Genomic DNA, 17,720 nt, shown 5'->3' with positions numbered 1-17,720 from the left:
GAATTGAGCTGCAACTGGGCATGTGCCCTGACCGGGAATCAAACCTTCTAGTTGATAGGGTGATGCTCAACCAACTGAGCCATGCTGGGCAAGCAAAAATCGGTGTTTTTTTAAAAAAATAAAATAAAACGCCCTTTTAGTTCATTGTACTTTCCCTTTGTCCTAAAAAACTTAATTTTTTATTCACTGCTCCTAACACAAAATTTGTCCCCTTCTGTGCTATAGTAGATTACATCTACAGCTGAATTCAGTTGCTCACAGAGAACAATATAGATATTCTAACAAATCTCTTTCACCTACACATAAGAATAAAACTCCACATGATTAAATATTGGTCAAAGTCTATCTGGTGGAAGAAAAGAAACACTAAAAAGCCTCTTTCCTCGCCTGGACTCCCACAACTTGTTCTTCACTTCCATCTATACCCCAAGTCACCTTCCTCAATGATGGGTTACAAATGTTACTAAAGACACATGAAGTCAGGGGTGATTGCTCAACATGTTAAAATACCTAATTAAGTAGTACCGTTTTCAGTTTCAATTTAACCATCTTTTGATGTTGCACCTTTGTCTCTTCAATTCACCTTTCTGTATTAAGTCGTTTGAATTTTACCAACTTTACTACTTATGAAATTATGTCACATATTATGTCTGCTTCCATCCTTCAATCAAAGCGTACCTTCTTCCAAATTTCTTATCCTCAAGAATATAAAAACCAGTAGAAAATATAAAAGTATAAACCTGCCAGTGCTTTATGGTGGTGACTGGTTAAAGAAGTCATCTGAAAGCAAACTAAGCATATTAGTGCTAATTGCTAAAAAATGTGGCAGTGAGTCATGAATGACAGGGATTCTGATCAACCAACTTCAAATCCTAGGAATAGGTGGATGGACTACAGAAGTTTCAGGGTCACAGAGAGCCACAGTTCTTAAAACGGGGTTGAAAAAACCATTTTGGAGACGGGTGCAAATGGTAAAGAACAGATTATGAAACCAAACTGCCTGCGCTCAAATCCCAGCTCTTGTCCCATATTTGCCACGTACTCTAAGCAAGTTTCTTAATATCTATGCACCTGGATTTTCTCACCTGAAATATGGGAACTAATGATGACACCTATCTCACAGGACCTGGGTTAGGATTATAGGAGGTAAAGTACTTATAACAGCGCAGCGCTGAGGGGACACTGGGCACGCGGGGTGGTGACCAGGCGGCGCCCCTGTGTGGAGCCAACGGCAGGCCAACCGCCTGGAGCGTGGCCACCGGGCAGAGCGGACAACGATGTGGGCGCAGCCCTCCGGGGCCGGGGCCGGGGCCAGGGCCGGGGCGGACACTGCCATCCGGGCCCGCTGGCGCTGTCTGTGGTCGGTGCTGGCGGTAGCACTGGGGCTGTTGACTGCTGGAGTATCAGCCTTGGAGGTAATCACCCCAAAAGAAATATATGTGGAGTATGGGACAGAAGGGGTGCTGCCCTGCAAGTTCAAGTCTAACATCACCACAGGCCCGGCGACCACAGCCTCCTGGAGCTTCGAGCCAATTGAGTCCAACACCACCTTGTCCTTTTTCAACTTCGAGAACGGTCAAGAGACCCTCGGGAATGACCCGCTATTCAAGAACAGGGTCACCTGGGCTGGAGACCTCCACAACAAAGACGCATCCATCAAAATACAAAATATGCAGTATGACCATTATGGTTACTACATCTGTGATGCCAAAAACCCTCCCGACATCGTCTCTAAACCCGGATATATTCTCATCAATGTTGTAGATAAAGAGTTGCCCACGTCGCCCCAGACTCCGGGGCCCCGGACACCGAAGCCTCCGACGCCCGGGACTCCACTGACCCAGAAGCCGACCTCGGATCAGGTTTCAGAGGTGGTGGGTATAGCGGCCGCTGTGATTCTGGGTCTCCTCCTCTTCCTTGTCTGCATAAGCCTGGTTCTCTGTTACATAAAGAATCGCTCCAATCCGGCCCAGTGATATGCACAGTGAGACCACTCCGGCGGACATCACAGTGACAAGATGAACAAGTCAGAGTCTGTGGTGTGCGCGGACATCCGGAAAATTTAAGAGAAGACCCAGATCATATGCTAAGGGAGAAACAAATTCAAACGTTCTCTCATGCAGCAGTGTAGCGCACAGCATGTGTGACCAGGACACGGGCAGGAACGGAGCGAAGGAGATGTAAGGGATATGTATAAATCTTCGATTTAACCTTCGGATGGGAGGAGCAGTGGTGCATGATGAAAAGATATGGTTCTACATATATGTAAATTGTCTCGATGTTTGTTTTTTTACTTTTGTGCAGTTGGGGAAATTCAGTCATTTACAGTTGGGGAAATTCAGCAATATTCCTGTCACCATCATTTGGATATGGTGCTCCTTAATGGTGATGTAGCAATCTCTTAGTATCCCAACAGACTTGGCCTTTCTGTCTAAGCACTTATTGTAGTTGGAGAATGAAGATACTGTGCGGGAGAAATACCCAGGGTGGCCTGTCCCACACTGTCTGTTCTGACTGTTGGGTTGAAGTTTTTAGCAAACACCCGTTAGAGGTGTCACTTGGAAACAATTTGACAAATTTTTGTGCATGCTTTTTTTCCTCTCTCAAGTAAGGGTGGGGAACCTTTTTTCTGTCAAGTGCTTACTTGGATATTTATAGTATCATTCTACAGCCAGACAAAATTATCAACTTAAAAATCAGTCTGCTGTATTTGGTCAAACATTTAATTAACTCACCCTGACGCCTTTTGCAAGCCTTATACAGCCCTTGGGTCAAAGGTTTGACACCCATGCTCTAGGCAAAGGGCATTTTAGCTTCCTAAGTTGTCACAGGGACTTTGAGGTTACACCCTTTCCTGTCAGCTTGTTCATCAGAGCAAGGTCAGCAGGGATAGCTGTCGGGCCAGTCTTCCTTGGTCTCTCAGACCAGAGCCCTGTACATGGAACTGAAATAGGAGCCGCAGCCTGGGGAGGAGCTGGCTGCCTGGGGAGGAGAGCACAGGTGTGTTACTTTCTTTGCTGCTGGAAAGGAGAAGCTGCAGGGGAGGAGTTCACTTCCTTCCAGGGGGGCAGGAATGGGATACATGGAACCTCCATTCCCACACTTAACTCATCCCAGAAGACTGTTTGAAACCGGAATCATCTTTTCCCATTAGAAATCATGTAAACTGAATAGTCCATTCAAATGATCCCTGTTTTAAGCATTCTTATATACAGTACATGTCTGGTGCACTGTTTAATTTAAACAAACACTTTTGAACAATATATATATATATATTGGACAATGCCTGACAAAGAGTAAATGCAATGTAAGTATGTATATTAGCCATTATTATTATCATTATTATTCCTCCCTCTGGAACTCTTGAATTGAACATAATGTAAATGCAAGCTGGAAGCTTTGTAAATATTCATGAACGTACTCTGACATTAGAAAAGTCAAAATTCTTAAGTTGAATGTAAGAAATAATCCATGAAGCAATTTTGATAAGAAAAGTGGTAACAGAAGTCAAGAAGTTACCAGATGAAAGAGGGTGACATGGACATACATATTATTAGGTCCAGAACAAAAAGAATTTACAGACACTAAGGAGTCATGTTGAAGTTTAAACCTGGACAGGAAGAAATGGAAGCCTCATGATGAGGAGGATGATAATGACACTGAAAGTAGCTAATCACATCTAATACCAATTAAGTATCTACCATACTCCTGACTCTATGTTGGAACTTAACTTGCATTAAATGGCACAACCCCATGAGATACATACTATTAGGAAGTAGAGATATGAACAAGTCAAGAAACTTACATAAAGTCACACAGCTAGTACAAACTAAAGGACTCAAACCGTGTATTTCTCTATAACTGCAAGGCCCATTCTCTTAAGCTACACTGTAATCCACAACTACAATGGATCCTAGGGTCACTTTATAGTTTTTTAGCAAAACTCAATACAATGTTTCTGAAGGCACTGTATTAACTGAATTAACTCGATGCACTAAAATCCCTTCGAGTGCCTCCATTCAGAAGCAGACTGAGAAATAAGATGGTACTAAGCTTAGATCTAGGGATAAAATAAAGATGTAAGATTCAATCTATGTCCTTGGTAAGTGGCATCTACTGTATACATTAGCAGAAATCAAGCTATATTAAAATAATCCAAACTTGAATAGCTCTGTGTTTCAGATGTTTGCAGAAAGTCCTCACATCAAATTCTGATGACTCTGCTGTGGAGATGGAAAGATCAAATACAAAAACTTAGGCATACCATTTTCAAATCAACAAATTCTTAAGTGCATAATGGTATTTCTTGCCAAATTATTAAAAAAGAGTAGAGGAAGCAAGCAAAGAACTATGAGACAATAGGAACAAACAACTTTAAATATTCAAACTTAGAAAACACATATATTAATTACGATACCTCTTTGAAGACAATCAATGTGTGTTAAAAATAAAAGGTATAGGATTTCTTCTATGCAACCCATGAATATATTGTAACTTCCACTTTTTTTAAGTATGTGCTATATCAAAGCATATTACCTTTGAAGATTTTCATATTCTTTACTGGCTCTCCAAGATCCACATTATTCTGTACATTAATCTTCATTTGATTAGCTTTATTGGAACTCCTATGTGAAGTTTCTTCACTGCACCTCAGTGATCGTTCTTTTGTTGAGAACAGTTTATTTAGCAATTTAGGTACTCCCTTAGCTGCAAAAGCTGTAGGCATTTTTTTTCTTAAAGACCTCTAAATAAGACTGTCCTAAAAATTCAACAATATCAGAAGGAAAGGTAAAATCTTTGAAGTAAGGCAATGGGTGAATCCTTGAGACCTCCTGAAGCAATCCAAACAATGGCTCATATAAAGAAATCAGCCTTTTAAAAACACCTTTATAGAGAACCCTAGAGAAAGAAATAGATCATGAATGAACCAGTAACTACAATTTGCAGATTACACAATCACCACAATTCAAAGCTGAAAATAAATGCCTATCAACTTACCACTAAAGATAAAAAACCCTATCGCACATATTTACAAATAGTCAGATTAATCTAGCCTTAATAGAAAAACCCCAAGTTCAAAATGTTATTTAAGCCTTAGCTGGTTTGGCTCAGTGGTTTGAGAATTGGCCTGCAGACTGAAAGGTATCAGGTTTGATTCCACTCAGGGCACATGCCCAGGTTGCAGGCTTGATCCCCAGTAGGGGGGGGGGGGGGGGGGGGTGTAGGAGGGCAGCCAATCCATGATTCTCTCTCATCATTGATGTTTCTCTCTCTTCCTCTCTGAAATCAATAAAAATATATTTTAAAAATCAGTTATTTAAAACATACATGCAACAAAATGTTATTTAAAACTAAATAAAGACCTAACCTGTTTGGCTCAGGTGACAGAGCATCAGCCTGCGGACTGAAGGGTCCCAGGTTCAATTCTGCTCAAGGGCATGTACCTTGGTTGCGGATACATCCCCAGTAGGGGATGTGCAGGAGGCAGCTGATAAATAGTCTCTCTCATTGATGCTTCTAAATCTCTATCACTCTCCCTTACTCTCTCTAAAAAATAAGATATATATATATATATATATATATATATATATATATATATATATTTTTTTTTTTTTTTTTTTTTTTTTTTTTTAAGCAAAACTAAATGAAAAAGCTGTCTCAAAGGATATGCACCAAAATCCTAAGTTTGGTTTTATCTAGGTAAATAGATGTTAGGTAAAATTCAGGTTTTTTACATTTTTTCCTGAATTTGAAAATTTCTTGAAATAATCCTCTTTTATTTTTGTAATCACAAGAGCTAGTTATTTTCATTATAGACAAGAATGATTGTTTGACATTTAAAATAATACGATTAGTAATTTTAACATTGTTACCTCTAAGAATAAGTTGAAAACAAGAATGACCGGAAACAGTGGTTAAGATATCCAGGTAAGATAGCAAAGCATGTTTTTAATATCCAAACACAATTTTTGTTTTTTTTCTCAGTTTTAATATAAATTAGAGATAACCATCCCAATTGTCTAAATCGGCCCAAATTTGGTCTCTTTACAAATATGGGCAGATTTCAAGTCCAATTATCCATTAAGTAAGCTCCATCCTATATAATAAAAGGCTAATACGCAAATCGACCTATACAGTGGAACCATCAGTCACTATAACATGCACTGATCACCAGGGGAGACACTCAACTCAGGAGCTGCTCCCTGGTGGTCAGTGCGCTCCCACAAGGGGGTCCACTGCTCAGCCAGAAGACAGGCTCACAGAGCCTCTACCACCTCTGCCACAGCCCTAAGGATGTCCGGCTACCAGCTTAGGCCCGCTCCCTTCTAAGCCATCAGTGGGACATCCTCCGAGGGCTCCTGGACTGGGAGAGGGTGCAGGCCGGGCTGAGGGACCCCCTACTTGCCAAGTGCACAAATTTTGTGCACTGGGCCTCTAGTAATATATAGAGATGCAAGAGAAGGTCTCTTTACCTTTCAGCTACTTCCAATGTTCTTATATCAACTTACTGTATTTCAAAAAGCAGTAGTGTTTAGGGTGGAGAAAAAGAATCTGGAGTTCATAAGGAAGATCATGCCATTAAGAATTATAAATCTAGAGGCAAAAAGAATCAATTGATTGATATAGCCTGCCCAGAAAAACTTTCACTTTAAATGGGCCAGCTGTTGTATGGTTATAGCAATGATCGCTTTTTATTATCCTAATGGTTAATCCTAGGATTTCATTTGCTTAATTGTTTAGTGTTGAGGTGGTCTCTTGCCTTCAGATTTAAAGCCTAATCTTTTGACATAAAAAACTTAGCTTCCAAATCCACCCCATATAAACTCTGATCAAACCAAACAGAACTCCCACAAGTTCAGTATCCCCTGGGAAAATAAATATGAAAACCAGTCAGAAACCTGGCTGAGTTAAAGAGATGAAAAAGAAATGATCTCACAGGAGTGTACGTACATACATATCGGGTCTAGTAATAATTAATGTCGTTTTATCATTCGTTTAAAATCTTGCTTGGCGTTGACTTGTATCGACATAACCTTCAAACACGTGGTATCTACAGAACGTGTGAAGTGCAATTAACAAGTTTTGCTTGAAAAAGTTTGTGTTTGGTTTGGTTTTTGTTGCAGAACTAGGGCTAAGAAGATGGCGGATGAAGAGCATATTCGGCACTGCATGCTTTACGAGTTCCAATTAGGAAGAAAAGCAAGTGAGGCTGCAAAAAACATCTGTAGTGCTCTTGGTCAAGATGCAGTTAGCGCCAGAAAATGCCAGCGTTGGTTTGAGAAATTTCGCGAGGGAAATTTTTCGTTTGATGACAAGAGTGGTCGAGGCCGTGTGTCCAATTTTGATCAAGAAGCTCTTCAAGCTCTTTTGGTGCAAAATCCTCAAATTACCCAACAAGAGCTTGCGACAACTTTAAATTGTTCACAAAAAACAATTTCCAATCAATCGCGTGCACTTGGCAAAGTCCAAAAGTTTGGAAAATGGGTTCCTCATGAGTTGACCGACAACAACCGTAACCAAAGAGTCACAATTTGCAGTTCGATCCTCTCTCGTCAAAACCATTTGCCGTTTTTAGAGCAAATTGTTACCGGAGATGAAGAATGGGTGCTGTATGTTAATTTGAAAAAGCGGCCTCAATGGTTGGACAAAAATGAGGCGCCGCAGCCCACGCCAAAACCTGACTTGCATGCGAAAAAAGTGATGTTGTGTGTTTGGTGGAATTTTAAAAGAATTCTTCATTATGAACTTTTACTATCTAACCAAACCATTACAAGTACAGTGTATAGTGCCCCATTGGAAAGGTTAGCCCAAGCTTTAAGAGAAAAAGAACCCGCGCTGATTAATCGGAAGGGCGTAATTCTTCACCCCGATAACGCACGACCGCATATTGCAAGAATCACTGCTGAAAAACTGCGCCAGTTGGGATGGGAAGTTCTCCCTCAACCTGCATATTCTCCTGATATTGCCCCTTCCGATTACCATTTGTTTTGTTCTTTGCAAAACTTTCTTCTTGGAAAAAAATTTAATAATGAAGAATGCCTCAACAATGCATTGACCGAATTTTTTGCATCAAAATCACAAGAATTTTACAACAGAGGGATTAAAATGCTTCCTGAGCGTTGGGCACAAGTAGTAGAAAACAACGGCAACTATATTGTTGATTAAATTTTGTTGTATTGTTTAAATAAATTTGATTTAAAAAGTATTAGAAAACGACATTAATTATTACTAGACCTAGTAATAAGTCCTTCTGTTGATCTCTTATCTCCCCCCTGGCTCTTCAGTGACAGGGTAACAATCCAGCATTCTTTAAGTACAGCTGCAATATAAAGGTCTAAAGCAGAGAATTTTAATAACACTTACTATGTATTTCTGCATTAAGTGTATTATATAAAAGGAAGGGAACATCTTTCCTCATTTTTAAAGATATTTATTGATTTGAGGTGGGGGGGGTGCTGGGGTAGGGAGAAACATTGATTTGTTGTCCCACTTATGCATGCATTCACTGGTTGATTCTTGTACGTGCCCCGACCGCAACCTTCGGGTATTAGGATGATGCTCTAACCAACTGAGCTACCTGGCCAGGGCTCCTTTTCAGTTTCATTTTATTATTATTTTTTTAAATATATTTTATTGATTTTGTACAGAGAGGAAGGGAGAGAGACAGTTAGAAACATCGATGAGAGAGAGACATCGATCAGCTGCCTCTTGCACACCCCCTACTGGGGATATGCCTGCAACCAAGGTACATGCCCTTGACCAGAATCGAACCCGGGACCCTTCAGTCCCCAAGCCGATGCTCTATCCATTGAGCCAAACCGGTCTCGGCTCCTTGTCAGTTGTAAAGCAGCGTTTTTCAATCATTTTTATCTCCTGGCACACATAAACTAATTACTGTGTCACACCAAAATATATTTTTTGCTGAACTGACCAAATAAATAGGTATGATTTTGATTCATTCACACCAGAAAGCTATTGTTAGGTTGCTTGTTGTCATTTTTTTTATTTGACAATCTAAAGGAAAAGAGGTCAGTGCCCATAAACAGTCAGGCAGTACATGTTTAAAAAATTCTTGTGGTCCTAGGCAGTTTGGCATAGTAGATAGGGTGTCGCCCTGAGGACCAAAGGGTTCCTGGTTCGATTCTAGTTATGGGCACATACTCTGGTTACAGGCTCCTGCCCAGCACTGTTTGAGGATCATGCAAGAGGCAACCAACAGATGTGTTTCTCTGTTTCTTTCTGCTTTTCCCTCTCTCCTCCACTCTCCCTAAAAATCAACGGAAATATATCCTTGGTGAGAATTGACAACAACGACAAATATTCTTGTAGCATACTGATTGAAAATCACTGTTGTTTTTTTTAATTTATTTAAAAAAATTATGATCTGTGTACATATACAATTGCCCCCCACACACATGCCCTTCCTCCCCAGAGTTTTGTGTCCATTGCTTGTACTTATATGCATGTATACAAGTCCTTCGGTTGATCTCTTATCTTCCCCAGATATCCCTACCCTCCCGACTGTAAATTGACAGTCTGCTTGTTGATTTACTATCTCTATATCTATTTTTTTGGTTCATCAGTTTATAATGCTCTTTATTATCCATAAATGAGGTCATGTGGTTTTTCTCTTTCATTGACTGTCTTATTTCACTCAGCATGATGTTCTCCAATTCCATCCAGGTTACTGCAAATGATGAGAATTTCTTCTTTTTTATGGCAGCATAATATTCCATTGCGTAGATGTACCGTGGTTTTTTTTTATCCAATCATCTGCTGACGATACCTAGGCTGTTTCGAAATCCTAGCTTTTGTCAATTGTGCTGCTATGAACATAGGGGTGCATATATCTAGTTACTTGGGATATATTCCTAGGAGTGGGAATACTGGGTCAAATGGGAGTTCCATTTTCAGTTTTTTGAGGAAGCTCCATACTGTTCTCCATAGTGGGTGCACCAGTCTGCATTCCCACCAGCAGTGCACGAGGGTTCCTTTTTCTCCACAACCTCACCAACACTTGTTGTTTGTGGATTTGTTGATGTTGGCCATTTTGACAGGTTGAGATGGTACTGCATAGTTGTTTTGATTTGCATCTCTCAGATAGTGGCTTTGAGCATATTTCCATGTGCCTCTTGGCCTTCCTTCTGTCTTCTTTTGAGAATATTCTATTTAGATCCATTGCCCATTTTTTAATTGGCTCATTTATCTTACTTTTTAAGTTGTATAAACTGTCTGTAGATGTTGGAGATTAAACCTTTATCAGTGATAACATTTGCAAATATGTTCTCCCATACAGTGGGCTTTCTTGCTGTTTTGTTGATGGTTTCTTTTGCTGTAAAAAAGCTTTTTATTTTGATATAGTCCCATTTGTTTATTTTCTCTTTAGCTTCCATTGCCCTAGGGGCAGTATCAGTGAAGAAGTTCTTTTGGAATATGTCTGAGATTTTGCTGCCTGTGGATGCCTTTATGGTTTTTATGGTTTTTTTTGTTTCCTGTCTTATGTTTAAGTCCTGTATCCATTTTGAGTTTAGTTTTGTGTATGGTGTAAGTTGGTGATCTACAATTTTTATGGTTTCCTGTCTTATGTTTAAGTCCTGTATCCATTTTGAGTTTATTTTTGTGTATGGTGTAAGTTGGTGATCTACAGTAGTTTCATTCTTTTGCATGCATCTGTCCAATTTTCCCAACACCATTTATTGAAGAGACTGTCTTGACTCCATTGTATGTTCGTGCCTCCTTTGTCAAATATTAATTGATCATAGTGATTTGGGTTGATATCTGGATTCTCTATTCTATTCCATTAATCTATATGTGTGTTCTTGTGCCAGTACCAGGATATTTTGAGGACAGTGGCTTGGTGATACAGCTTGAAATCTGGTATTGAGTTCCCTCCTACTTTATTCTTCTTTCTCAGGATTGCTCTGGCTATTCGGGGTCTTTTATTGTTCCAAATGAATTTTTGGAGAGTTCTTTCTAGGTCAATGAAATATGCCATTGGTATTTTAATGGGGAATGCACTGAACCTATAAATTTCTTTGGGAAGTATGGACATTTTAATGATGTTTATTCTACCAATCCATGAACATGGTATGTTGTTCCATCTGTTTACATCTTCCTCTATAGCTTTTTTCAGTGTCGTGTAGTTTTCCACGTATAGGTATTTACCTCCTTAAGTTTATTCCTAGGTATCTTAAATTTTTTTGCTACAATGTTAAATGGGATTGCCTTTTTAGTCTGTTTCTGTAAGTTCCCTATTGGTGTATGGAAATGCCATAGATTTCTTGGCATTAATTTTGTACCCTGCTACGTTACCAAATTCATTTATTAAGTCTATTAGTATTTTGATGGAGTCTTTGGGTTTTTTTATGTACAATATCATGTCATCTGCAAATAAGAATAACTTCTTCTTTTCCAATTTGTATGCCTTTTATTTCCTCTTCTTGTCTAATTGCAATGGCTAGTACTTCCAGTGCTATGTCAAAAAGGAATGGTGAGAGTGGGCATCCCTGTCCTGTTCCTGTACTTAGAGGGAATGGTTTTAGTTTTTGCCCATTGAGTATGATGTTGGCTATGGGTTTATCATATATAGCTTTTATTATGTTGAGGTATGATCCTTGTACTCCCACCTTGTTGAGAGTTTTTATCAGGAAAGGGTGTTGGATTTTATCAAATGCTTTTTCTGCATCAATTGATATGACTATATGATTTTTATCACTCAATTTGTTTATGTGATGTATCACGTTTATTGATTTGTGGATATTGTACCATCCATACATTCCTGGAATAAATCCTATTTGATCATGGTTTATGATCTTTCTGATGATCTGCTGGAGCTGAATTGCTAGAATTTTGCTGAGGATTTTGGCATCTATATTCATGAGGGATATTGGCCTGTAATTCTCTTTCATTGAGTTGTCTTTATCTGTTTTGGTATTAGGGAGATGCTGGCTTCATAGAAGGAGCTTGGAAATGTTCCTCCCTCTTGAATTTTTTGGAATAGTCTGAGGAGGATAGGTTTTAGTTCTTCCTTGAATGTTTGGTAAAACTCTCTGTGAAGTCATCTGGCTCTAGGCTATAGTTTGCTGGAAGCTTTTTGATGACTATTTCAATTTCTTCACAAGTCACTGGTCTATTGAGATTTTTAGATTCTTCCTGATTGAGTTTTGGAAGGTTGTATTTTTCTATGAATATGTCCATTTCCTCCAGGTTGTTCAGTTTTTTGGAATAGAATTGTTCGTAATATTTTATTACAATCCTTTGTATTTCAGCAGGGTCTGTTGTTATTGCACCACATTCATTTCAGATTTTGTTTATTTGAGTCCTCTCTCTTTGTTTCTTGGTTAGCCTGGCTAGAGATTCATCAATCTTGTTTATCCTTTAAAAAACAAGCTCTTGGTTTTGTTGATCTTATGTATTGTTTCTTTGGTCTCTATGTCCTTTATCTCCGCTCTGATTTTTATTATTTCCTTCCTTCTGCTTACACTGGGTTTTTCTTGTTGCTCTTTTTCTAACTCTTTGGGGTTGTACAGTTAGATAATCTGTTATAATTTTTTGGTTTTTTGGAATAGGCTTGTAGAGATATGAACTTCCCTCTCAAAACTTCTTTTGCTATGTCCCCTAGATTTTGGATTGTTGTATTTTAATTTTCATTTGTTGCCAGGATGTTTTTTATTTCTTCCTTGATTTCTCTGGTAACCCAGTCCTTGTTTAATACCATGCTGTTTAGTCTCCATGTGTTAGATTTCTTTGGATTATTTTTATTGTAGTTGATTTCCAGTTTTATGCCACTATGATCTGAGAAGATGCTTGATATGATTTCTATCTTCTTGAATTAGAAGAGACTTTGCCTATGTTCCAACATGTGGTCGATCTTCGAGAATGTCCCATGTGCACTTGTGAATAATGTATATTCTGTGGCTTTGGGGTTAAATGTTCTGAAGATGTCAATTAATCATCTGGTCTAGTGAGTCATTTACGATTGATGTTTCTTTGCTGATTTTTGGTTTCGATGATTTGTCCAAAGGTGACAGTGGGGTATTAAAATCTCCTACTTTGATTATATTGCTATTAATCTCTCCCTTAATATCCTCCAGCAGTTTTTTTTGTTGTTGTTGTTATTGTTTTTTTTGTTTTTGTTTTTGTTTTTTATGTACCATATTTTCCGGCATATAAGACGACTTTTGAAATGAAAAAAAGTCAACCGAAAATCGGGGGCAAAAGACCAAAATTGCACAAAAATTACCTGCAGATCTTGAAGGCAAAGTAAGTCTTTTCTTTGAAATGGGGGGTAGTCTTATACCGTGAATATAGGCCTAAAGCTATGTTTTAACTGTAAAACATAGTTAAAACATACGCCGGAAAATACGGTATTTGGGTGCTTCTGTATTGGGTGCATATATGATTACCAGGGTTATATCTTCTTGTTGGATTGCTCCGTTTAGTATTATGAAGCGGCCTTCATTATCTCTTATGTCCTTCACTTTTATATCTAATTTGTCAGATATAAGTATTGCTACCTCAACTTTTTTTCTTCATTTCCATTCACCTGGAAAACATTTTCCATCCCTTCACCCTCAGTCTGTGTGAGCTGTTTTTTTTGTTTGTTTGTTTTTCTTTTTTTTTTTTCTGAAGTGTGTTTCTTGTAGACAACAGATATATGGGTCTTATTTTCTTATCCAATCTGTTACCCCATGTCTTTTGATTAGAGCATTTAATCCATTTACATTTACAATTATTATTGATAAGTACTTATTTGACACCATTTATATTCTATACCCCTGTGTTCCTTCTTCCCTTCTTATTTCTGTATTTTTACACTAGACCCTTTAGCATTTCTTGCATTGCTGGTTTGGTGGTGATAAATTTCTTTATTTTTTTTTGTTCTGTGAATCTCCTGATTTCACCTTCAATTTTAATTGATAGCCTTGCTGGGTATAGTATTTTGGATTCAGACCCTTCCTTTGCATGACTTCATATATTTCATTCCATTCCCTTCTGGCCTAATGAGTTTCTGTTGGGAAATCAGTTGCTAGTCTGATGGGAGTTCCTTTATATGTAACTTTCTATCTCTCTCTGGCTCCTGTTAAGATTCTGACTTTGTCATTGATCCTTCCAATTTAATTATAATATGCCTTGGCATCCATCTTTTGGGATTCATTTTGCTTGTGACTCTGCAAGCATCTTGGATTTCTGTGGGTTTTTTCTTCTCTATCTCGGGCAACGTTTCTGACATTATTTCTTGAAATACGTTTTCAATGTCTTCCTCAGTTTCCTTTCCTTCTGGAACCCCTATTATTCTAATATTGTTTTCTTTTTTATTGTCCCAAAACTCCCGCAGGCTCTCCTCCTGCTTTTTAATTTTTTTTTTCTAGAAGCTGCTCTAATTGGGTATTTTTTTTTTTCCATCTTGTCTTCTAGCTCACTGATGCTGTCCTCTGCTTCTTCTAGTCTGCTCTTGATGCTTTCTATTGAGTTCTTCTTACTAGCAATGTCATTTTTCATTTCTTCTTGGTTCTTCTTCATTTCTTCTTGGTTCTTACTCATATTTTCAAATTTGTCTTCCATTCTTTTTAGCCATCTCATGACCATTTCTCTGAGTTCTTGCTCTGGTAAGTTGCTTGCCTCTAACTCGTTTACTTTCTTTTCTGGTGATGCCTGCTTTTCTTTCATTTGTGGGCTGTTTCTTTGTCTCCCCATGGTCTCTCTTTTCAGGATGCCTGGTTATGTAGATCTCTCTCTCCTGTGTTGATTTAAAGGCACAACATAAAATACAACCAGGTACAACACACTGAACAGGGCACTTAACAGAAATGTATTTGCGATATTAATACCGTGTTTCCCCGAAAATAAGACATCCTCCAAAAATAAGATCTACTTACAAATTTCCTTCTGAGTGAAATATAAGGCACCCCCCTGAAAATAAAGCCCCCTCCACCCCAGGCTATACATGAGATTTGATCCACTGATTCTGAAAGAAATGGAGTCACAAGAAATTCACCAGGAAATTCAGGAATTGGATTGTTATGATGATGTTCCAGAAGATGATGACATGATTGTCATTGAATAAATGAGTAAATTCTTCATACTGTAGGATTTATAGTTTGTCTGGTTTGTGTTGAAAACTACCGTACAACCGTACTGTATACAGGTAATAAATTTCCTTTATTTTCATTTTACAATAAATGTGTACCGTATTCTTCTTCATGGAAAAATAAGACATCTACTGAAAATAAGACCTAGCACATCTTTGGGAGCAAAAATTAATATAAGACGCTGTCTTATTTTTGGGAAACAGGGTAACCCCCAATAAAGGTGACTACTAGGGAAAGGCAAATTAGGGGATATGAGAGAAAGAAGAGTAAATAAAGAGGGAGGGAACAGAAGAAAAAATAGAAAAAAAAAATTTAAGAAAGGAGTGTCAAAATGAAATTGGGAAACAGAGAGAATAAGAGAGAGAGAGAGAGACAGACAGAGGGGGGGGGGGAGAAAGAGACTTAGAGAGAAAAGGGGAACAAACTATATATATAGGGAGAGAATTTCAATAGAACAACCACTAACCCCAGCAAATGCTGGCAACAGTACCTGGAGAATAATATAATCTACAACACCCACTAATATCTGGCAAAGGAAGGGAAAACATAAGTTAAAACAAACAAACAAAAACAAAGCAAATAAAAAAATACCAAGCAACAGCAACAAGAAACGAATAAGCAAAATAATCTCACTTAAAAGCATAAAAATACAATATAATCAACATTCACACAAACAGCATCAAAAGGACAGAGAGGAAAACAATTTTATTTATTTATTTTTGCTAGTTAATACAGATCCGAGAGGGGTATCTATGCACTTGGCACAGGGCATTAGAAATTAGATATATAAGTAGGGTAGAAATTTTAGCAGGGGGGGAGATAGAAAGAGTAGGGAAAATCTAAAGCAGGAAAGGGTAAAGATAACAGGATAGCAAATGGGGGAAGGTTAGGAAGAGAGCGATGGTGTAAAGGTCGTTTTGAGATAGGGTTAGACAATGCTGAAGGAAAAATGAAAATAGAATGAAGAACACCAATTCCAATGTAAATAAAGAGAAAATAAAATGGCACTTAAGAAAAAAAAGTTGAAATAGCAGTAGTGATAATAATGAATGAACCTAAAAATGTAACAATTAAAAAGTCAAAATCAAGTGTGGAAAAAATTCGTTTCTTAAGTAAAAGGTGAAAAAAATGGAAACAAAATAAAAAAATTAGCAAAAAAAGAGTGCAGTTGTGAAGGCCATTCATTTCTTCCGTTATTCTGTTTGGCACGCCTGTTTATCAGTCAAGACAGTATTGCAATTCCGTGTTTTCTGCTGCACCTCAGTGTTGTAAACTAGTCCTTAATTTTAAGATGGCTATTTCTTAGTTTCTTGGTTTTTGATTAAATAAATCTAGTAATAAACACAGTTTGTACTCCAGCCCCTAGGTGGCAGTATTTTTGGATTGATGTCCCCGTCTTTTTGGCTGCTCTAGCCTTCTTTTTCTATGGCACTCAATACCGATTTTGCCTTGGTGCTGAATCCTAGATGCTTTCTCCCCACTCAGCTTCTCAGCTTCCAGAAAAGCAGTTTCTCCCCCTACCCCCCTTCTCTCAGGGCCAGCCGATCTGGGTGGTCTCTCCTTTGTAATCAGAAGCAAAGGGTTGTAGTGGAACCAGCCTACGTGCACAATGGGCTAGTCTGTGCACACACTTACAAACAGACTGCATACCTTTCCAACCCCTATGTTCTCATTCCATGTCTGATCAGAATGGGTTGCTCCCTAGAGAACCCCACTTTTAGCAACTTTGAGGACTCCCATCCACTCTCAAATCACAACAGACCCAACAGAGGGGGGCTTTTGTGGACACAGATTTCTGTGGCCCAAACGTGCGCTTTTGTGTCTGCTGCCACAGTGGCCACAGCTTCTGCTGCCACAGCTTCTGCACCTGCCGTCTCCTCTGCTAGGACACAGACACCCCACGTTATCCCCGGGAAAATCCAACCTTTCTGTGGAATCTTCGTATCCGCACTGGTTGGGGCCTCACAGCTGCTCAGTGGTCTCCACAGCTGTGGTTTTTTCAGGTCTCAGATAAGATCCCCAGTTGCAGCTCTGATGTGGTTGTGGGAGGCAGCAGGTACAAGTGTTTTCCTTGCCTCCATCTTCCCAGCTCTCTCCCCAAGTCAGTCCTCCTTGTCTAACTGATTTATTGATCCCAGACTTGCCTTCTATTTTCAGAATAGTGAGCTGATATCCTAGGAACTTCCAAATGAACCTGTGAGTTTTACATATTTGATCTGTTTCAATAAATTGCTCCCATTATTTGTTCTTATATTCTTGTCAAATTTTGGCCAGTAGGCACTTCTTCAAGTCCATTCATGCATTCTTGCTTTCAGGGCAGAACAGTACCTCTCAGGATCATCTGAAACACTTCTTTCCCCAGACCTAGATTTGGTTATATGTCTGAGGAGCCTTGTTCTTCAGTACGTTCTCGAGAACAGGTGTCTATCCAGTTGTCCAGGCACTCATGGAGTAGCAATCACAGCCTATTTCTCCCCCTAGAGTGCGAGAGTTCCTTCTCAAAAATTGTTGTTTTAAAGGAATGAAAAACAAATATATAATTAGCCTTAATTCTAAGGATATAATTAATAATTAAATATGTAAGAAGTTGGAAAACAGTGACAGATTATATAGTCTAAAACCCAAGAG

The 17,720-nt window shown here is 38.7% G+C and overlaps 1 protein-coding gene and 1 pseudogene across 2 annotated transcripts in view; one reads left to right on the top strand and one right to left on the bottom strand.

Moving 5' to 3' along the window:
- Positions 1–17,720, bottom strand: part of LOC311615131 (nucleolus and neural progenitor protein-like) — a 63,741-nt pseudogene that overhangs the window by 496 nt on the left and 45,525 nt on the right. Inside the window, exons 6-7 of the transcript XR_014797032.1 lie at positions 4,537–4,899; positions 4,162–4,223 (exon numbers count right to left, since the gene is read on the bottom strand). The product of XR_014797032.1 is annotated as a nucleolus and neural progenitor protein-like (transcript). The remainder of the gene's footprint in view (positions 1–4,161; positions 4,224–4,536; positions 4,900–17,720) is intronic.
- On the top strand, positions 137–2,292 carry LOC311617594 (myelin protein zero-like protein 1). Its single transcript, XM_084874071.1, has one exon. It carries the CDS (start codon positions 1,278–1,280, stop codon positions 1,974–1,976), a length of 699 nt encoding a protein of 232 aa, XP_084730197.1. The 5' UTR covers positions 137–1,277; the 3' UTR covers positions 1,977–2,292.

The sequence above is a fragment of the Pipistrellus hanaki genome, assembly GCF_964339955.1.
Source record: "Pipistrellus hanaki genome assembly, chromosome: 2".
Classification (NCBI taxonomy): Eukaryota; Metazoa; Chordata; class Mammalia; order Chiroptera; family Vespertilionidae; genus Pipistrellus; species Pipistrellus hanaki.
Note: the sequence above shows the minus strand (reverse complement) of the source record. Positions and strands in the feature narration are given on the sequence as shown.